Genomic DNA, 22561 nt, shown 5'->3' with positions numbered 1-22561 from the left:
CTGGGGGGTGCGACACGGGGCAGCAATTACTCCGTCTCCCACCGCTGCGAGTTAAAATATAGCGTCGCCAATGAGGAGCCCCCGTCAGCAGATTCAGGCAGTTAGGGCAAACGGGCGGTCAGCCAGATTCGGGAGAGTCCCGCAATGGATTCCGAGATTCCTTTTTTAAAGAATTATTAGCTTCCATCGTTCCAAGAGCCTTATTCTGGTGGTCGGACGAAGTTTGATGAAATCACAGCTCGGTTACCTTCAATGTGTGGGAATAATAATGCAGTTCCTCTGGTGTTTGGTTTCTAGAAAGACGACCCCGTCTTGAATCTCAGTCAGGGGCGTAGCTTATTTTGGTTTAGAAGATGCAGTGGTACCAGAAACAAGAGTTAAGCAGAATAATCCTATATTTCACAATTCAAGTAGTGGGGGGAGGGTGGGTACAGGGCTTTAAGTGGGCCGAGTCTCGCCAGTGCTGAGCACCGGAAGGTTTTTTAAAGGGGGCCTCGAAAGGGGTCTCTATCGGGCTCTGTTTTGCGCCCTGGCACAGGCGTGGTCCGTTAATTTCTGGACTGCAGTGACAGCAGGCACTTCGATGTGCGCGCTCACACTGCTCACTTCTCACTAGTGGTGAAGTTACGGCATGACGTCATGCCAGGTGAGGTTGTAGGGCAAGGAAAATCATTTAAAGAGTCATTTTCTCTCTGGATTTCCCTTCTCTTTTTGAAACTTTGGAGCAGCAACATTTTCGTGGTGTCACCAGGGCTTTAAGTGGAAGCTTTTTCAATATTATATACAAGCCATAGTTGCTTATTTATCTTATGCAACTAATAACCATTGACACAGACAATAGTTCTGACTTGTTGTAGGTATGATGTTGCTTGTTGTATCATATATCTGGATGCAATGACAGAAGCAGCAAAATAGAAGTCGGGCGGCACACTATGCTAAGCACAGATTTCTAGATTGTGTTTTTAAGCCATGCCCCTAACTACATTGGCCACGCTCCTTTGAGAGAACCCCCTAGTTTTTTCATCCCACTTAAAGCCCTGGGGAGGGGCATTTCCTTCTTGCACTGTGGCCCAAGACACACTGGCTGTGCCACTGATCTCAGGGGATAAATTCACTGGCTTCCAGCTGATCAGGCAGGATTGATCTTGTTTCTGTGTCTGTTTTTCAAGTGGCTAAATAATGACTCCTCAGTATTCTAAGGAGAAGACCCTCCTTTTTCTGTCTGGTGAAGTATAGGTGTGAATATAGATTGTGTGAGCAGGCCACAGAACTTTAGCTCACATTGCCATCAAATAAGTTGTTTTTAACTCTCGTCGCCCTTAGGAAGTTGGTCAAATCTTTCTTATGTTAGTAGCTTAGTCACGATATTTGTCTCTCAGTTGTAAGCTACCATGCCTAAATGTTTTTCTAATGTACTGCACAAAAGAAAATCATAAAAATAGTACAACCGCAATGAATAAGAGTGGTTTCGTCACCTTAGCAGGGGTGGCTCCTCCATTGGAGCGGCGGAGTGGTGCCCCACTTAAATTACCCCCAAAGATGAAGAAAAAGACATTGGTAATAACATTACCATTTTATTTTCCATCCTTCCGTCCTGAACAGAGATTCAGGACAGGGCCTGGGCCGCTGCTGCATGCTAGCAGCAGGGAGGAAGGTGGGCTGTTCTTGCACTTTTCAAAGTGTGCATGTCTGGCCGGCTGGCTTGCGACAGCCATCCAGACATGCACAATTTGAGACCTGTAGCCCAGCTTTCTTAAGACAGCTGGGTTAGAGTAAGTGCAGACCTCCAGGGTGCTGGGGAGTGCCGAGTGAGGCCGCTTCCTCAAATCAGGGCGCTGCTCTCACAGCCTTAGAGCAGCGCCAGGATTGGTGCCCACACAGCAACATGCAGTTCATTTGAAGAGGTGCAGAGTCGATGACGTAGATTCAGGTAAGTTTTCTTTTTTAATATTTGGGCACGCCTGCCCTCCCCACCCCAGCTGTCTAAGATGAGGAAGCCTGCCGTTCGAGATTACCTACTGGTACAAATATCACCTGAACTTGAAACCTACCTGGCCATGGCCCTGAATGATAGTGACAGGGTCTTTTTTAAATGATTTAGGGTGGGACAGATAAGATGCAAGCTTTCTTTTCCGCTGGACCAATTTAATCTGAAAAGAATTTTGGTTTGTCCCTGTTTGTCCCTGTGATGAGCGTTCATTGCAGACTCTGGCGCACTTTGTGTTCTTTTGCGGGTTATATGGTTACTATACCAGGAAATTCCTAATTCCACTTTTAAGGGACACTCCTAGGTCTTTAAGTGGGCCGGGTCCTGCCGGTGCTCAGCAACCGGCAGTTCTTAAAAGGAGGTGCCGAGACTGGTCACTATCGGGCTCTCCATTTTTGGACTCACTCTCAGAATGGATAAAAAAATCTTAACTCTGCAGCAGTTCACTGTTTTGATGTAAATTTCATTTTTTTGCAGTTCTGTATTGAAAAACGCAAAGTTCTTTACATGAGCACCAACAAGGACATGTTCCTGTATTTTATGGTAGGCATGGGCGATTAAGTGAAACACATAATGTTGAGCCGCGCTGAGACTCAAACCGGCTTCCTCAGCTCCAGAATTGGCAGCTTTAGCCATTACGCCACAACCTCTCACGTGAGAACTAAAGCATTTTCAATATTATATACAAAGAAGCCATAGTTGTATGTATGCATGTAGTATATTTATCTTATCCAAATAACCTTTGACAAAGCCTATAGTCTTGGCTCGCTGGCTTGTTTTAGGAGGTGTAATGTTACTTGTTGTATTATATAAGTGGAGGCAATAAGAGAACCAGCAAAATAGCAGTCGGGCGGCACATTATGCTGAGCACATATTTTTAGCATAAATGTTTTAAGCCACGCCCTTAATTATATTTGACATGCTTATTTGAGGACACACCCCCCCTGTTTTTTTAGTCCCACTTAAAGCCCTGGATACCCCTCTTTCTCGTCATATTCCTGTTCTTTTATATTTGTAATCGCTTCCCTCACTCGAGGTTTGTGCGTCTGGACACTTTCTTCCAGCACACATTATGGTTTAGGCGCACTTTATCATTTTAAATGCTGTATGTTCCATTCCTTATGACCACTGAGTGTGTTTTGGAATGCATATGAATTTTCCTATAACTGATGATGGTTTTGTTGGCTCTGTACACTATGTTTGGTCCTGATTTTATTCTTTGTAATTTGTATTGTCTGGATCATTTTTAATGTTGTTGCATTGTTTCAATCAGATCAATTATTTAGTTTCTATTGCTTTTAATTGGTTATATTTTTTTAATGGTTTTTATAAACTGGATAAAGCTAATTGAATTGATTAGTACAACAGTAGTAAGATTTGCTGTTTGCTATTGCGCCTTCCAAAATGTTCTTTGGGGCACAAACACCACACGTACAGAAGGATTTTAATTTGTGAGATTTTAAACCAATGTTGTGGGCCCAGTGCTTAATTTGTAAAAAAAAAAAAAGTGCTGGGGCTCTAGGAGGCCACTGCAGCTTGCACCACACATTGCCCCTGCCATGCGGCAATGATAGTAACAATACAACTACACACTTACAAGTGAGACAATTCAGACTATTCCAGGGACCCAAAGCTGTAAGAATGGCTTAGGCAGCAGGTAAGAGTCATTTTTAATGTATATTAATTTATTAATTGACTGTTGTTATGGTCATCTCTAAATTAGCCAGACTATGCCATCTTGTGGCAGACTAGCTCAAGCGCCGGTGTTGGCAATTAAGTGCTGGTGCAGGGCACCCAAAACCACCAGCTCAAATTAAGCACAGTGTGGGCCCTAGGTGCTCTAAAATGAATAGTTTGCTCAACATTTCTTCTAGTGTACATGTCCTTGGACTCAACTGGATGAGGCTTTCTGCAGGGTTGTGCCTCCCTCCATTGGGTTTTGAAAAGCTGTGCCTTCCTCCCAGAGCACATGCTGTGGGTTGCCAGTGACTGCTTCCTGTGCTCTGCTTTTGCAAGTCCTGGAAGGAAACAGACTCCCCACCTTTCTAGCCCACAGTTGGTCTTCTATTGCTCTGGAAACCCAGCCCTCTCCTCTCTCCTTGGTCACATTATTGCATGAGCAGTTTTGAAATCCAACTGATCCTTCCCTATGACTTAATTTTCGTCTCCGCTGCCCCACTCTGCAACCCATATTTTTTGATCTCCAGCCTGTTCATTGCGGACATTGAGCCCAAGACCCTGCCGCGTCGGGACATGAACCCTGGTCCCGGGCCTGATCTCTGCTTCAGAGTCTGCCGCTCTAACCAGTGAGCCACACTTCTCCACATTCTGGGATCAGTAGGCTTGGCGATAATGTGACCAATACTTTCATGCCCCCCACAAATGTCCCCATGCCTCATTTTGAATCACCAGCCTTGATGCTTTGGAAAAATATTATTTTCTCCCAATTTCCCTAGGCAACGTGTTCTTCAGTTGTCAGGATCCCCCACCCTTCCTACCAAATATGTGTTCCTTCCACTCGCTAACCTCACACACCACAACGCAATACCACCCCATAAAACACTCTTTGCCATCGCACATGTACTAACTAGATTCTAGGTTTAACACCCAGCAACCCAAGGCATATGGTTCTCCCATGTCTGTCCTCCTATCCTAGACCTCCAATCCTCCCTCTGCACAGTGTCAGGCATACCAGACGTTTTTATCAGGAACCCATGCACACTCTAATTGATGAACAGAAAATGTAGTGTAGACAAGTTGAGACAATAGGAGACAAAGCTTTAAATTGCAAACAAGTAATAAGTTGTCTTGGAATCAGTTGAAAGAAAGGGTGCCTTTAATGTTCAAGAGAACCAGCCGACACGTGTTTCGTTGCGTCTGGGACAATCTTCCTGCGACTCCTCAGGGCTCAGGCGAAATGTGGGATCGTGGGGAGAGTCGCTCCGTCGGTGATTCTTCCGACCCGACAGGGCCCTGGACTGTTTGGCTATGTAAAACGATGATTGGAGGTTTTCTATCAAGTTTAATCTTCGTAGTGCGAGATAAAGTAAGGTGAGCGAATACAACATAGGACACTCTAAAAAGTGTTGAGAAGTACTGATGTAGAAGATTTGAAGTTATCAATCGGTGTGTCTCCAGGGGTTTCTGGTCGTCGGAGCGGTAAATTATAAATATCCGAGGCAGTTAACCCTTACTTAGTCAATCAGACGGGTGTATCCAAAACTGCTCTCTGCTCTTTGTTCTGTGTGCCGAGTGAGGCCACGTTTTTGCCTAACCCAGGTCAACACAAAGTCACGAGAGGTCAGGCCCCGCCCCATGTGCCTCAATTAATCGGATGTCCGCAGGGAAAGAGAAGACTTAGCAGTGGTGCTATCTAGTGCCATCTAGTCGTTCTAACCCTTCTAGCTGCGTTGAATAAGGGCAGGCTTGCTACAAATTCTTTAAATGGATTTTTCTACTCAAGCATGAGGCCCAGAGGAAGGACAGAGCCTGTGGAATAATGGCCTCACTGAGACTCCATACTGACGGCCATGCACTAAAAGGACTCCACCGGAAGAATGTCAAAACTGTTGGCTTTGGTTGGACAGAGTTTGAACTGTGCGAAGTGGAGCTGCTCACATGCCTGCGGGTCCGGCATACACTTTTGCTTTATGCTGTCGACTGGGACAATGTGCCTTGTTACTCCTGTCTTGAGGCCACAGGGTAGATGGAGAAGTTACAAGGAGAGCACCTCCCAAATTCATCCCCTGGCTGCTTCCGTGACCGCTAGGATATTGATCCAATGAAACTGGGGATCCCGGCTAGGAGTTGGCATGGCCGTCTCAGTAGAGACGGCCATGCCTCCGACTTGTGCTGCTGGAAATACTCCACAGGACTTATTATCAGCTGGGTCTGGTGGCTTAGTGGACTAATGTGTCCACTATAAGGGGTTCTATGTTCGGCCTCATGGTCACAGGTTAAAATCCCAATGGGTCCACTCAGCCTTTCATCCTTTTGAGGTCGTTAAACTGAGTACCATTGAGTTGGGTAACAATAAAACATGTTATTCATCGCCTTGGTACTCTTACGTGATATGCGTGCTTTACAAATACACATGTTATGAAATGATAGAACTAGGTTCCATCCCATGGGACTGATACACTAATTTTAGGTCACAAATGCGGGTTAGGGGTCTGTCCTTCATCCATATTGTCTGGAGGTGTCTCGGGGCTGCAGGACCTTTGAGAGAAAGTGGCAGATCATAAACTGGCCACAGTGTTAGGAACAACCGCTCTTTACGCGGAAAGTGTCTGTTGTCGGTTTGATGGGATATCATGAAAGACCCACATATAGGCCAACATTGTTTGCATGCGACTCGTGGTTGTACAGTGCGATGTGGCAAGAAATGGTGTGGTATGTCTTTTCCCACAATAGTCGGGAATGAGATGCATTGACACTGATCCTCTAAATAGAAAGCTGTGATAAAGCGAGAGGATTCCCCACACATTTCTCAAGTGATAAAGGCCCTATCATGAATACTATGGGTTGGTCTGATTGCTTCTAATCTTGGCCTCAGCGAACCTGCCACACCATGCCTTAACCCTGGGAATTTAATGCGTATATATTATTGTTGCAGTCTTAGAGTGTGTCCTCTCCATCTACATTAGGGTTCTTGGCGCTACCTGTTCTTTCTATTGATCGAATCATGACTTGTTTGCACAAACATTCTGTTTGCTTGCTTGTTTCTGCTCAGATAAAATCAGTAATTAAAAAAATACTGGCTTTGCAGTGCTTCTTATTTCTTCGGTCCCGTGCTCCATTGCGCCCACCTTTAGCAGACTTGTCATGCTGCTGCTCACAGGAGCAAATGGCCCGATGGAGAGTTTGGATGTCAGGTGTTTCACCTGGCGTGCTGGCAGATTGCCTTCTTCCATCAAGGAGTTGAAGTAAGATCTGCCACTTGTAGAAAACTCTGTCAATCAAATGGAGGTTTCTCCATCAAAGTAGCTGAATCTGCCATGGAAGCAGACTCTTACAAGGGTGGGAGAGACATCTCCAGTTGAAAATTTGCCAATGCCTTTGTCAGATGGTGGAATTTCCATCAGCAGACGTGGGCAAAGCACAATTGTCCTGTCTAGTCTTCTTTATTATTTTTCGGTGTGTTTCCAGGACATTAGCGAGCACTATATTCATCTTTTTTTGTGAAAGTATGCTACCATTTTCGGGGGGAGGGAAGTTTCACAGGTAGCCGGTGTGACACTCGTGGACAGAATCTTCTTTGTGGACTTTTTCCTCACATTGGAGGGCACATTACCGAGGTGACAAACATTTGCGGTCTGTCTTACTCTGAAGAGTGGATTTGTCATCAGGGATGTTGGCTGTAGGTCATGGGTGTCTTGACAGTTTCTCAATTACTCTCCTCCTCTAGTTGCAGTTCCATGTTTTGTGTGGCGATGTGCATTGTCCTATGTCTAGCGCTTAACTGCAAATGTGTTCACTCAAAAGATGCGTACAATACCCTGAGTAACATTAACAGTGAATACATAAATATAAGTGGCCATAATACTGTGCGGGAAATATATGAACAATTTGCACCGGGTTTTCATCTCAAGCGTGACACAACCAGTGGGAAAGTGTTGTTTTGGAATTTACTTTCCAATGCTAATCCTGTTTTCTTTTGGAAAACAGGCCTACTTTGGGTTAGTGGGTAGTACATTGTCATTCTTATGCAGCTAGCCTTTGGTTTTGTTTTGATTCAAATCCCTATCAAAAAATATTAATAGTCACAAACTTGCACTAAAAATTCATGCCTCCTCAAGGCAGGTGTAAAGTTTCCAACATTGCTTGTGTGCTGCACTGTTTAGCACGCATACCCAGTTAGAAAGGAGTTAAGCTATGCCAAGCATAGTATTTTACACTGCAAGGGGATCCTTCCAGTACAAAGCAATGCTTGACTTCATTTACGCACCTTTGCATCATGGTGCAGTGGTGTGTGCATTGGCATGAGGCAGTCTAAAATACACCAGCTCAGGGGGATAGACGAACTAGACTATATATTAGTACATATGGTGTTGTTCTGCTCTTTCACCTTCAGCACAGCAACACTGGTTGCATGAAAACTTCAGTAAATATGGTTTTCAGCATCAAACGGTAGTTGCGTTGACAATAAAACTGTATACACAGTTCACAAAAAAAATAGAAATAAAGTTGAATAGCGCCAGTCTAAACACCACCCTGCTACTTCTTTGCGGTCTTTCCATTATCTCTGCCCAATGTATACCATGAGACGTAAGCAGTAGGACCCGCCAAACGGGTGGCTGCAAGAGAGATGTCCTGGATAGCAAAAGAAGAGTGTCCGGATAGACTGGGAGCAGCGAAGGAAGATCTGGAAAAACACGATGAGCAGAAGTGCGCGGCACAGAGGTGGTTGGGGGTGGAAAAGGTAATGGAGGAAAAATTTAAAGTAGGATGGTGCCCACCGTAAAGAACAGGGTCAATCTAGACATTATTATTCTTTTGAGTTTTATACAGCGTCAGCTAGACCCGACGGTATCAGAGCGCTTTACATGTTATGTGATAACGTTTGTAAGAGGTACATGAGGGGATTCATAAGTCATAGTTGAACAATACAGCATTAAGTGGTTAAGAAGTCACCCATATCTAATCAAAATATTTCCAGGCAAAAATGTTCAAATCAGCTCAGCATTGCATCTGCAGAATAGCAAATTAACCCAACCTCGTCCAGGTGGGTTTAGACAATGGAAAGGTCTCACCATGAATATATTTATTTAATAAATAGGCCAAAGGGTGTGTTTGATAGAGTACTGTGTGGGATTAAAAAGAAAGACTTAGTCATCTGGGAATCAGATCTATGAAATAGACCAATATTTAAGATTCCTGACCGCCAGAGTACCAAGGGGCAATATTTCTGCAAAATAGAAAATAATAATTATGCCTATAAAAAAAAATCATGTGTATGTACAAAAAATAGATGCACTGCAGGCAAATGCTTAAATGCCTATACAACATGTCATGCTCAGAGAAAGAACAGTAGTTTAAATTTCTGTCTCAGGACATAAAGCCCTTCACTGTTTCTGCGACATTTAGAAGTTGATCTCATTTTTCGTTGCTGCTAATAATACGAAGATAAAAATGCCAGCCTTTCAGAAGTGCTGCTCTAGTGTGTCAGAGGGCTTCTGAAAAGGACAACTGCTCGGGAGTGGCTACTGATGCTGAGAAAGGTCAGTGCTAATCATTGCGACAACTGACTTCCCACTCAGCCAGTGGGCAGCTCTGGGTGCCAGGGTGCTATGACTGAAAAGTAGGTCTCAGAAATTGTAGTTATCCATTAGGTGGCAGCTCCCGCTATGATGCCAGGGTGTATCATGCGCCTGCGTTAGCACCACACCTTGCCTGGTCACTGCCTGCGTTGCTCACTTGCCATGCCAGAGCCCACATTGAACTGCTACCTAAAGCGCCTCGTTGTTTTGGGAACCCAACTGTCTTCCTATATAATGAAACCCTTGGCATTGTGTTGGTGCACACAGGACTATTGGTAGTCGTGCGAGAAACAACTTTTCCAAGATATTTAAGGAGCATCTTCATACCTGTATCCACTCTGTAAAGAAATGACCAGCACCACGGTCATCACCAAAAAATCAAAGAAAGCACCATTTAAACACTGGCGTTGTTTGCCAACTCTTCTGTTAACTGCACACCGTCATGTCATTGTACCCGTTTTGTTACTGTATTGTGTGGCCATTTTGTTGCTTTACCGACCTAGGGAACTCTGTACACCATGGGTTCTTTTTTTTTTTTTTTTTCCTGCCTTTTCTTTTTTTGTGTTGAAATTTTTTATTAAAACGTTTTTAGATGAAAATACATGAATACGTACATATGTAAATAGATAATAAAATAAGATATTGATAAATGAATCATAATACAGGCATGAAAATAATATAAATATTCATAGGATATAATGGATGTGGAGAAGAAAAAATAGCAAATATTCTGTAAGTTATAAAGGGAAAAATAATAGAAAGGAAGAAAGCAAAAGAATGAAAGGAAAAGAGAAAAGAAAAGAACAAAGAATCCCAGAGTAACAAAGGAAAGGAGAAAGGAGATGAGGCCGAGGCATAAGGAAAGAATTAAGGAGCAGAAAAGAAACCTCAGGAAGAGTACACAAATACAAAATAAACAAGCATTTACAATGCAATGGTTTCGCCTTTTGAAAAGTTTGAGCTATTGGCATTGTAAATGACAAAATTTGTATTTATGTGTTGGTTTTGAAAACAGATAAATAAATGGATAGCGATACGGAGCCTGTGAACTATAGGATATCACTAAGGTGTGTGACGTCTCAGCCAGATCTGCTATTTTTAGTTCACAACATTCACAGACACACTAACGTGTGAATTCTAACCAGGGAAGCACGCAGCTTCATGATGAATGGCGCATTTATCGGATTCAGGACGAGAGGGAGCCGTTTCTGGGCCAGGGGAGAACACCGAACAGACCGGATCGGTGCTGGGAAAGGAAGGTAGAATGCCTCAAAGAGTGTTCTCCAGCATGGAACTGGTGCTAGACTGGGTAAGCGGGCTGCATCTTCAAGCCTACTGGTGTAACATCAATCTCCGGGACATCGGGCACTCCCAGTCCGACCTCACACCTGTTCTCTCGGTCGTGCCAGGGCTCGGAAACTAGTCATTATCAGGGCCGCGAAAACCAGCAACTGCCAATGACACGCGAGGCCCACTGGGAGCGGAATGTCTCCCTGATGCGGCCCACAGGGCCAACCCATCCATTCACGGTGCCTGGCAGCCTGCCACTGTGTGCTGACGCATGCCAGTGCCTGGGGCTCACTGCGGGAGCAGGCTACCTCTGCATTACATAGGGATGTCGGCCTGACACCTTTCCCCGACACCTACAGAAGGCACTCCGACCCAGGCCAACCCTGATGCGCGTAGACTAGAGGCAGGTGTGCAATCCGGGGCACGGGAACTTCGCTTAGGTACTCGCATATACGGCACTTCTCCCCTTGTACCCCACTCTGCGTCACGACAAAAAGGAGGTGGGCGCACTGGCGGTAGAGCCGGAAGGCAAGTGTATTATGTGCATGGCCGATACAAATAGGTGCATGTCGCCGACCGTGCATCTCACGCGCAACCAAGCCTCAGCCCAGACACGTGAAAGGATTGGAAGACAGAAGTCCCTGCACCTTTCACGTAACTACTGCCTATGTGCATTGAATTCCAAAACATCAAAGGATAGCGATACGGAGCCTGTGAACTATAGGAAATCACTAAGGTGTGTGACGTCTCAGCCAGATCTGCTATTTTTAGTTCACAACATTCACAGACACACTAACGTGTGAATTCTAACCAGGGAAGCACGCAGCTTCATGATGAATGGCGCATTTATCGGATTCAGGACGAGAGGGAGCCGTTTCTGGGCCAGAGGAGAACACCGAAGCTGTACTCGGAGGAAAGGTGGAGAAGCGTGGCTCAGTGGTTAGAGGCGGCAGACCCGGAAGCTGAGATCAGCCGTGGACCAGGGTTCGATTCCCCGCCTCGGCGGGTCTCGGGCACAAAAATTCCACGGACTCGACAATTCTCACTCTGGTGCCTACTCGACTCACGGAGTCACACTCTGCGACTCTGGGCAATAGCTTGCTTAATCTCCACTACGGCCCCTCGCGGCGGGATGCCTGGCTTTCACCTTGTGAATACCCTGCCGGGGTATCTCACAGGGGAATACCAGGATGGGTTCCCTAAGCAAGCGCCTTGAGACCCCTGGGTGATTTGTGCGCTATATAAATCAAAATACATTTACATTTACAAAGGTTGGGGTGAGAGATGGGGAACAATAACACCCGTGACTCGAATCATTGCGATGCGGTGTGATTAGACCCTGCCAAAACATTCCCTACCAACCTCCATGCTGTTGGGAGACGGTTGAAGAGCTGACATTTCCGGGCGCCTGGGCGATATCAGATGTCACCCAAACAGGCCCAGAGTGAGAAACACCCAGAGGGGAAAAAACCCCACAAGCGCACCATTGGACGCACACGCAAACAAGTCAGGTCCCGGGCCGGCAGCCAATCACAGCGCGGCCCGGGGAATGACGTCACGGGGGTGTCCCGGGCCGGCAGCCAATCACAGCGCAGCCCGGGACACACGGCAACAAGGGGCGGGGCTTAAAAAAAGACCCAGAAACGCCCCCGAATCGCGTTTTCACGGGAAAACGTGATTGATAGCCAATCTCTTCCAATGGCTAGCCTCCATTTATGGAGCTAGCCAATGGAAGAAGGGGCGGTTTCAAGTCCCCACTATAGAGATAACATTAGATTTCGCCTGGGCGGAGCAACTGCTACGCAGTTGCAACGCCAGGGCGAAACCTAAAAATTAATTAAGGAGGGATAACAGACGTTGGAGAGGGAGGAGTGGAGACAGAGTCACTATCCACCGTGGCTTCTAGGAATGGGGACCATGTTTGAAGAAAACACTATGGGTTCTTAATCTTTTTTTTTATTTCTGTAGTCTACTGGAAGCCAGGGTCCCTTGCTCGAGCAATTTCTCAGATTTGAACCTCAAAACCATACTAAGAAATACATAAACAAGTGTACAAGAAGCAAACGCAAAAATATAAAAATATTTTGTATACTTCACAAACAATATATATAAAAGTCAGTACTTAAAATTCTAACACGGAAGTTGGAGCTTTTAAAAATGTGGCTTTATTTCTATAAAAAAAACGGTGATATACTGGACTCCAGCACATCACTTTGTCTTTTTTTGCACCTAATGTATGCTCTGTTTTGGTCGACACATGCATATGCTTCAATTGTGGCCGTCTATCGTCCATACGATATCCTGTTTGCTCTTCTTGCACTGCTCCTACGAATCCAATTAAGGATACAAATTTCATTTCTGGCCTTTAATGTCGAACTCCTTTACTTTACAAAACGTTTTTAATAAGTAACATTTTTATATTTTGTTTTTTTTAAATGTATATATACATTATCACACACCATAAGTGTTAAGTGTTCGCACTGAATGCACACTCAGTTACAATTTACACACTTGTCTCACTGTTCCAATCCCAGTCTCCATATAGTCCACGAAGCCCCGCCTCCCTCCCTCTCTGTTATGCAATATGCCGCATAATTGCCTCTTTTTCTCCCCAGATGCAGGGATGATAGACAGAGAAGAGGATCCAGGAAACAGACCCCAGCACATTGCACAGGAGCCAATGGTAAGGGGCACTGGCCTTCCTTTATCTTTAGTTGCACCTACTACAGCTTGCGTGGGGGAATGAGCTTCAGATTTTCCAACGATCAGCCTAGCATATGTTAAAACACATTATACAACACGCAGGGAGCATGACAGGGGCTTAAGTTAAGAGGCAGTGGAAAGGGAGAGGAATGCGGATCGGTAGGAGTGCTAAGAGAAAAAAACACAAGATTTTGTAAAATAACCAACATTTTCGAGGAAACCCAAAACAGGGGGAGAGAGTGTGTGTACATTTTTGTCTGTGTGTATTTAATTCCTGCTGAGGTCTCACATACCCGCCTTAAAGCTCCTGTGCCCAACTATTTAGCATAAAATACACGCACACACACCCCTGATGCTGCACCCCTGCTTGCGCTAATACGTCCCTTCTTTCCTCGAGGTCATAGTTTGAAGTAAATTCTTTGTCAAAGTCAAGAAGGTCTTGAAATCTATTTCTGCTATGGACACCATAATTGCAACAAGTTGTTAAATGCCTTTTTCATGGCCAAGTAATGTGTGTCTTTGTATAAAGGTCCTTTCTGGACTTGCTCATTCAAAGGGAGAAGTAATGTTTCCCTCCAGTTCCTCTAACGTACCCATGGTGTGGCCTGTTTTGAAATGATCTGACGGCGTCACCCAAACAGGGAGAAAGAAGTTGGCTGGCGCGGTCTTTCCATGTGTGCAAATCCACACAATTATAATTAGCCCAATCTCAAAACTCTGATTTGCAGATGCCAGCGAATGTGGTAGCAGATCCGGCGCAGGACCCCAACAACCAGGGGGAGGATGAGTTTGAGGAGGCAGCACTGGAGAGACCAGCCTTTGACATGAAGGTACCAAAAGAGGAGCAAGCCAAGAACAGCCAGCAAGGCGTAGAACAACCTCTGACGAAAGAAAAGGTAACTGGATTTATGTCGTTGTTGCCAGCAGGCTTAGATTGGGTACACATGGTCATGGTGGGTCTAATGAGTGAGTTTTAACACCAATTTTTCTCAGCTCTACAGCTGCAGCTTATGTTTTAAGTGCTTCTAAGTTCACAACAGCTTTATGTAAATTGCCTGCCCATTGACTCTTATTAAATACCAAAACGACCTGGACCCTGGTGGAGGTATTTGCCTAATTCCATCCCAGAGAAGGTAAATTCGCAGTGTGGTGCCACAAATACATGGAACGTGGAAAATGACAAGTGCCTGGAAAGTCCTAGTAGATGGGCAAAGTGTGTTCTAGTTTCAGACAACTTCTGTTGGGGTTTCTCACAGAGTAAGCATGACACCAGTGGAGATACACAGATAGCTGACACATTAGGACTTACATTTCATACTCCTGCCACAATCAAAAGACATCAATAGCACAGACACCTTATAGTAATTCAGTAGGCTCGCTAATTTCGAGGGCATTCAGTAAATAAAGCTGCTATACCCAATGGGCATGAGTAGGCCTTCAAAGGTCTAGTGACCTACTCCAGTCTAACGACGTGCAGTAAATAGGCCAGCCTCGATGGTGGAATGCTTCCTCTTCGGGTCGTGCTCCACGTTGAGTTGAATGTGCAATCCGAGGCCCATTTGGTATGGCAAATCCCACCCAGTAATGAAGCATGCCACCTAGGTGGATGTGGCCCTGTTTATCATGATAAGAAGGCTTTTAGGGTTTTATATTGAATAATTTTCATCTGGGCATAGTGTACAGAATGTCACGGTTTGTTAAGGTCGCTTCTGCGAATATGTGTGACAGACCATTTAATTCCTTTGTTAACATTGTTTTGATTATGAGCTGCTTCAGAGCCCACGGAATCAGGAAACATTATTTTATTTTTTTCTTTCAAATTATTTTGTATTCAAATTTTTGCATAAACATAGCAAAACCTTATCTACCAAAAAAGAGAAAATGAGGTCCGACAGTTCCAGCAACCTCTGCCAATAGCATTTCAAGATTATAAATCAATTTGGGAAGTATAGGGCACAGCACAGGGCCAATGAGTGTAATCCTGTAAACCAAGCTCCGTCTGCTGCTGGGTGTCCGGTTGTTTGCTTGACACTCAGTTCATATGCCCATGAAATTGGAGTCTGGCCACAAACCCCTATGACTCCAGTCCTTTCCACGATTCCTCCTCCATTATCCCTAGACTTTGAGGTTTATGTGTGCATCCACTGGATGCATTAACTACTTCCTCTGCCCCAATACAGCAGTCCATATTCTTGACCCATTCTTCCACACTCGGTACCACTGGACTACCCCATAACTTAATAATATCTCATAGCGACAATTAGGGCCTCGTTGCAGAATAGTTATGTGTATCTGGACTAGGTCTGCTCACCCCATATCCCCAGAACTACCAGTGCCGGGGTAGGACCGATGTCCTCTCCTGCCACCTATGACATCACGCTCCCCAATTGCGCCCAGAAGGGTTGCATGCTCGGGCTACCCTATATGGGGCCGTATTATGCATTTTCTTTGTTTTCACCGGGCGCACCTTTTAATAGGTCCGCCCGGTGCAAACAATGAAAGTGCGCCCTAGTACGGTGAATACGCTGCTCCCAGGGCAGCCGCGAACTCTCGCTGGCCCCAGGGCAGTGCATTCATGTGAAAACACAGAGCAGCTGCTTGCAACCGCTCGGAGTTTTTCACAGTGCAGGCGGCACCCGCCTGCATTTTTACAGGGGATTAGAGATCCCCTTGCAGGCGGGTGCAGGTGGTGACAGCAGTCGCCTTTAAGGGGACGTCTGGGGGGGCTCCATAGGACCCCCTCCCCCCCTGCGAGGCTGCTCTCAGGGGCGCACTCAATGTGCCACCTAGAAGGTAGTGCACTGTGAGTGCGCCCCCTGAGTGTATTTGCCTCCGCACCTGCATTTTTAATATGACGCAGGTGCAGAGGCAAAGGAATCCCCTCATTTGCATATGACATTCCCCTATGCAAATGAGGGAATGCCCCCTTAAGCTACTGCTGGCGCTTTGTGAGCCAGTGCTATTGGTATTACTGTAGGATACGCACAAGCGTCTGTGCCCCCTTCTGTAATACCAAAGTGCCCCGGGGGCCCATGGTGTTAATCAATGTACCTGTCAGGCATCTGTTATTATCAGTCTTCCCCTGTCAAGAAGCCTAATACTGGTATAATATGCTCAGTGCAATATCTTAAATTGCACACGGAGGAACCCGACCCTAATAGCCACCTCACATGGATAGAGGCACGCTTTGTCCCAACCCCCCTCCTCTCTGATACCCAAATCTTCCCCCCACCTATACTTCAGTGTCTCTAGCAGGGGTTTGGTGTTTGCAAAGAGTGATCTGTATATCTTGGACACTGCATGGGATCTCAACAGGACTACAAGCAACCTATAGTCCAAGGGAGTCTTTTCCACTACACCCTGATTTCTTTCCCCTATATCTTGCGAGAGTGTGGTGTGATTGTGAATAGAAGAAGTATTAGCTATCTGCAAGTTCGTACTGTCTCTAGAGTTCCCTGATAGGGAAAGGCCCATGCGAGCCCCACACATCTCCCACTTTTTAGAGCCTCAATATGTCGCATTGTCTCTGTCCCCCCAGGGGCTGTATTTCGATCAGTGTGTCAAAGTGCTACACAGGGTCTCCAGCATCTCCTTCCCCTCCCATCCCATGCGACATGTTGCTTTCTTTCCGGTGTCTATGACTAAGTTTGTCGGAATAAGGGCCTAGTCGTCCGGCTCATACTAAACAGTTGGCGAACATAGCCCTGGGTGCATTCTCCTATCTGCCATCTCCGCCCGCTCTTGCTGGGAGGCAAATGCCCACTCATTCACCACTTGCACGTGGACTGACCAGAATTAAAGCTGTAGGGCAGGAAACCAAAAAGCCTACTCTTATTTCCCCCTGGACACGGTTGCTAACGCTATTGTGGGGATAGCGGTGTTCACGGCACGGCATATACCAACCAATTGAACTAGTCAGAGACCTCATACATCGTGTTTCTTACTCATGATTTGTTTAGAGCAACTCTGCCCACCAGCGAAAGGGGGATGCTCCACTAGTGCTCCAAGTCTCTTCTATATTCCTCCAGTATCTGCCCTAGGTTCCGCCTGTGAAATTCAACTAGGTCGAGTGTTACATAAATGTTCAGGTAGTTAAATCCCATCTCCCAACCCATCGGCCGTTGCCTTGGGGGTGACAGAGAATGCCACTGATTTATGCCAGTTAATCTGGACTTCAAAGAATTTTCCAGGCCATTCAGAACTTGTGATATTGATTGATGTGGGTCAGTCAGGTAGAGCAGCATGTCCTCTTCATATAGGGAGATTCCCAACACAGACCCTTGTGCTGTGCGTCCATCCTCACCCAGCCTGCCAATGGCTCCAGCACCAGAGCAAACAATAAAGGGGGACAGTGCTCCATTAACCCAGGCTCTGGCCATGGGACCAGTACACAGTATAAGCACCCAGGTCAAGAACCCCCAGGCCATCCCCCTTTTTCTGTAGGATTGCAAAGAGATAGGGCTACTCCACAGTGTTGCAAGCATTTTCGGTATCTAGGGGGCAATATGATCGCGAGCTCTAGTATTATATGATATCTAGTTAAGCAGCCATGTAGTCATCTGAGGTTATAGCATATAGACTTTAGGGACATGAAGGCTTATTAATCAGGGGCTATTAGTTTAACTAGGGCTTGAGGGAGGCGGTTTGCGAGGACTTTCTCCAAGACCTTGGCCTCTGTGTTAGGCAACTTAATAAGTGCTCTGTGGCCATGCCCTGATTATGTATGAGAGCCAGAAGCGCCAAACTGAGATCCCCGTGAGACACCATTTGCCCCAGGTCTCATGCAACATTGCTGGAAGCTGTCGAGCTAGCATCCGTACCTACACTTTTGAAGTATTTTGGAGGGAACCTGTTTGGGTTGGGGGTCTTCCCTCTCTTGAGTTGCTGATCACCTCCCCAAGCTCTTCCTCCCCAAGTTCACGAGCCTGCATCTCCCCCAAAAACATTCTTGACACCACAAAGAGACTGAGGACCATTCTCATGATTCCCCAGTGCACATGCACGATAATCCTGCAGTCACGAGACAAATAAGAAGTTATATTCACCACAAAACAGTGGTATTGTGGCACGGTCACAGGAGGACGTGTTTAGGGGAAGCAATAGGGACGGGCTGAGAGGAGGCATCGAATAAAAATAAAGCCATTGGGGTGAGAATGGACACATGGGGATACTGCAGAACATGAGAGTGAAAGAGCAGCTCTGTGCATGGGTGGTTAATTTGGCAGTGGGGTGAGGCACACGATGGAGAGAACAACATAGAGTTTTGGGCGGGTATTTGGTGCAGGGGAAGCACACTAAAGTGAGAACTGGAAATCACATGCACGGTCATGGAGCACTTAACGAAATTGAAAAATGTATTTTTGTAAAAGTGAGCAGTGGTAGGATATAAGTATGCAAATAAAAAGGATGGTAAAGAACTGGGCTCTGAAGGGTGGGTGACAAATGCATAAAGAAGATGGCAAGCCATTGAATAAGAAGCAAGCAAAGGATAGTGACCCTAAACCCAACCTCCGCCCACTTTACTTTTTTGGTTTTGTCCACAAGAGGCTGTCACCTACAGTCCGCTAGAATCTGCCTTGTAGAAAAGACATAATAAGAACTGACTGAGCAGTGATCAATAAATCCGCCTTACAGTCAAGGATGGCAATTATGCTCAAATTGTACACCACAAAAACCCAAAGAAACCATGATAAAGTGTGCATACTTCCTGGAAGAGGCTTTGCTACAGCCTGAGAAGAAAATGTGGTAAAAGCAGAGTCGGGGTTAGTTATGTTCAGAACTTTTCGTCTGTGACAATCTATGATATACAGCGAGTCATGAGGAATGTAAGTACCCCAACAAGTGACCACACCACACTACAGCTCTAGCCTAAAGGGTGCCAAAGCCTAAATTGTTTGGAATTTTATGTAAAAGTCACTAAATCCATTTTTTTCCACTCAGGGCCCTCTTGTGTCACTCCACTGTTTCTTACTCCACTTATTCTTCAAATCACAACACTATTTGTTTTAACTCATTCCGTGCTCAGGACGTCTCCCGGCCGTCATGAGTCATGGTAGTCATGTGCTCATGATGGCCGGGGGGAATCCGAACGTTGCTGCTCCGCCCATGTGCGATTAATTCCCCGCCTGTGCGGCCCAATTAATCAGTGGGCGGAGTTCGGACGGCTCCCGGCCGTCATGAGCACATGACTACCGTGACTCATGACGGCCGGGAGCCGTCCTGAGCACTGTGCCCACCCCTTCCCCCCCCTCCCCCCCTCGCACCGCGGCAAAATTAACACTGCAGCGAAGGGGTTAAATATGTGTTTTATTTTATTAATTCATGAGCAGCCCCAGGGCTGAAGCCTGTCAACATCATTTTTAACCTGCACTTGGTCTCCTGCAACCCTGTTCTTTGAGCACTACATAAAGGTGCCTCAATAAGCTGACAACAGCCAACAACCCCAAAACTCTGCACCTCTCATTAAATTCAACAACACAAAATTTCAAACTCATTCAGCTTTAAATGCCAGTACCAACTTAAATCTCTGCCCAACCAACAGGGGCGGCCCCTCCGCTAAGACAGTCGGCCAAACATTCATGCGTAGTTTGCACGTTCTCCACCGGCTGTAATACACAGCCTGGGTGGAGAACATGCCCAGCCTCCCAGTCCCTGCCTGAGCGCCGAACATCGGTCCTCATACCAATCACAACGCTGCTGTAATGCAGAGTAGTGATTGGCTAGGGGAATTCCAGGAGGTTCCTGTTTCCCTCCTGCTCCTGGAAATCCACAGAAGAGGATGGAGAGGAAGCGCCAGTGTGCAGGTAAATGTTTTGTTTTCCTTTTTTTTTTCTTGACGATCACCCGGGCCAACTCTCCCTTCTGCAGAAGGTAAACCTTTCCATGGAGAAGCAGAACTCTCCACTCCTTATTCCTTTCGCACTGAGACAGAGCAAGACACTGATCTGTGGCCTCCCTGATAACACAATGCCCCGCTAGCCCTTAAAGGCATCCAAAGTGCATAAGAGGTCAGCTTAAAAGTCGAAAGTAGTTCAGCCATACCTTCCTATCCTGATGAACCTGCACCAGCTCTACTTCCCAACCCACATTGCCAGGCTGAAAACAATAAAACAAGCATTTACAATGAAATGGTTTCGCCTTTGGAAAAGTTAGAGCTATTGGCATTGTAAATGACAAAATTTTTATTTATGTGTTGGTTTTGAAAACAGATAAATAAATGGCATTGTCATTTACATTGCCATTAGCTTAATCTTAACTGCAATCTTAACCATTTCAACAGACTGAAAAGCCTAAATGCAAAGGGCCTATCCTTTCTCGAGTGAATGCTTCACTGCCATCCATGCATGCCAAAAAAGTCCTGTGTGCGAAGTCTTGCCTCATTACTCTATAGGGAATTAATCCTTTTTTTATAGGATCTGAAACCTGAATAGCTAGACTAGTGATCATATCATATTTCTTCAAAGTAATATTGGTTGTGAGAACATCGGGACAATCCGAATAGGAGCTGGAGGGACATCCCCATTCTTCTGGGGGATAAAGCTTCAGTCAACTTGTAATGAGCCCCTCAACCAGCTAAGCCAACACTCTAGACAAAACAGAAATACGACTTGTGACAGGGAGAAAGAACTAAGACGTAAAGGATACAGACAACTGCGTAACCAGCAATCCATTGCCTTCTGCATGAAACAGCCCAGAGCTAGGTCAGCTATGAAAAGCACACGCCTTTGCGAGTGACTACATGTCCCCTGATTTGGTGGCAGTTCTAGATTTGAGTCCTTCTAGGCCCTTTCTTGGCTATCATGCAACACAAGACCAGTAAAATCCATAAAGAGAGTCTATTGCATGGCTCCTTCCTCCTCCAATGAAATTCTCTTTAAGACTGAATTTAGTCCCAGGAAGGTGATGCCTAAAAGTGGTTTGTGGTTATGCAGATGCTCATACTAACTGCTTTGCCTTCTAGGGCTGACGGAGGACCTCTCACAAAGCCCCATTCACCCAACAGCCTCTCACAATGAACGTATGTGAGTGGTGGGGTCACTAAGATTACCCCAATATCGCTCGTCTAAAGAGGTGACAGGAGTTACCGTTTTCGTTAGCCTACTACCTGCAACTCCTGGAAGCAACTACCTGCAACTCCTGGAAGCAACGAACTGCGGCAGGACTACCCAGCGGTGATCTGAATCAGATACCACAAAGTTTACAATAAGTACCTTCTCCCAGGAAGGTTCTGGTAGACAGAGGTGGAAAGTTAATCCCACAATACAACAAGCGAGCTCCACACTGCTGCACTCACCACAGAAGTCCCCGGTCACCGCCATGCTCAGCCGACGCTCTGATGCGGCAACTCCTCTCTGTCGGCGACCTCCCGCCACTCTGGCCCAGAGGCCCGCACAGCCGCCGGAGGAGCTGCAGATAGGTCGTTTTCTGTTTTATATAAAGTGCTGCATTAGCTTGGACGTTGCTATGCTATACAAAACCGTGTTACAAGTACATACATAAAAATACAACCTTTACCTCATCTGTCAAAGATCTTTGCTGCGCGACAGGCTTTCTAGGATGCAACACTGCCGGTGTGGATGAATAGTATCCTTGATGCTAAGTAGCTTAATGCTTCAGGAGAGGCAGGTATAATATCATGTAAACAGCGATAGGTGTCATCTCATCTCCGTGAGAAACAGAAGCACTTGTTATGTTGCAGAAGCAGTTTCAAAACTGGAAAAGTCAGAGCCATGGCATGACGTCAGATCAACTATACGAGCAGTACGCCTATTCCAGACAAGCAGCTGAGCTTCTTTTGACCAACCTACCTTTACTTCATGCCAACGTTGCAAATTCCTTTGGAATATTGCAAATGAGTTAATGGGAGGATATTTTGAGCTTAAATATTCCTTTCCTGGCCATCATGTCCTAGTATTCTGGCAGCAGAATGAGACAGTTAGTGGTTCCTTAAGTGGATCATAAGAGGCAAGATAAGCGCACCAATGTTATGGTTCAATTCACCAGCAAACTGCCATGTTGTGTGCCTGCTAAACCTACTTGGAGTGCTGTTTCACTACACATAAGCTAGAGTGTTCTTTTAAGCCTATGTAACATTTCCGATTCCAGAGCTCCCCGCAAAATATTAATTCTGAATGCTGCATGCGTTCCTGGAGTGCAGCCCCCAGCTGTTTTATCGACTCACCTGACTTCCCAAGTCCCATTTCAACAGACTGAAAAGCCGGCGGACACCAGCCCAAATACGGCCGTGGGGTGCCGGTAGGAGAGGGGGGGGCAGAGGATCGGGTGCAAGCGAGCTCCGCACTGCTTGCTGCCGGTAGGAGAG

The 22561-nt window shown here is 45.9% G+C and overlaps 1 protein-coding gene across 2 annotated transcripts in view; it reads left to right on the top strand.

The window, feature by feature from the left end:
- Window positions 1–22561, top strand: part of LOC144754517 (uncharacterized) — a 424858-nt gene that overhangs the window by 362458 nt on the left and 39839 nt on the right. For both annotated transcript variants that reach the window (XM_078642413.1, XM_078642414.1), the window contains 2 exons: window positions 13152–13219; window positions 13968–14135. In XM_078642413.1, coding sequence (XP_078498539.1) covers window positions 13152–13219; window positions 13968–14135 — 236 coding nt within the window. The remainder of the gene's footprint in view (window positions 1–13151; window positions 13220–13967; window positions 14136–22561) is intronic.

The sequence above is a fragment of the Lissotriton helveticus genome, chromosome 5_1 (genome assembly GCF_964261635.1).
Source record: "Lissotriton helveticus chromosome 5_1, aLisHel1.1, whole genome shotgun sequence".
Classification (NCBI taxonomy): domain Eukaryota; kingdom Metazoa; phylum Chordata; class Amphibia; order Caudata; family Salamandridae; genus Lissotriton; species Lissotriton helveticus.
The sequence above is the reverse complement of the archived record's forward strand: the minus strand, read 5'-3'. Positions and strand labels throughout refer to the sequence as shown.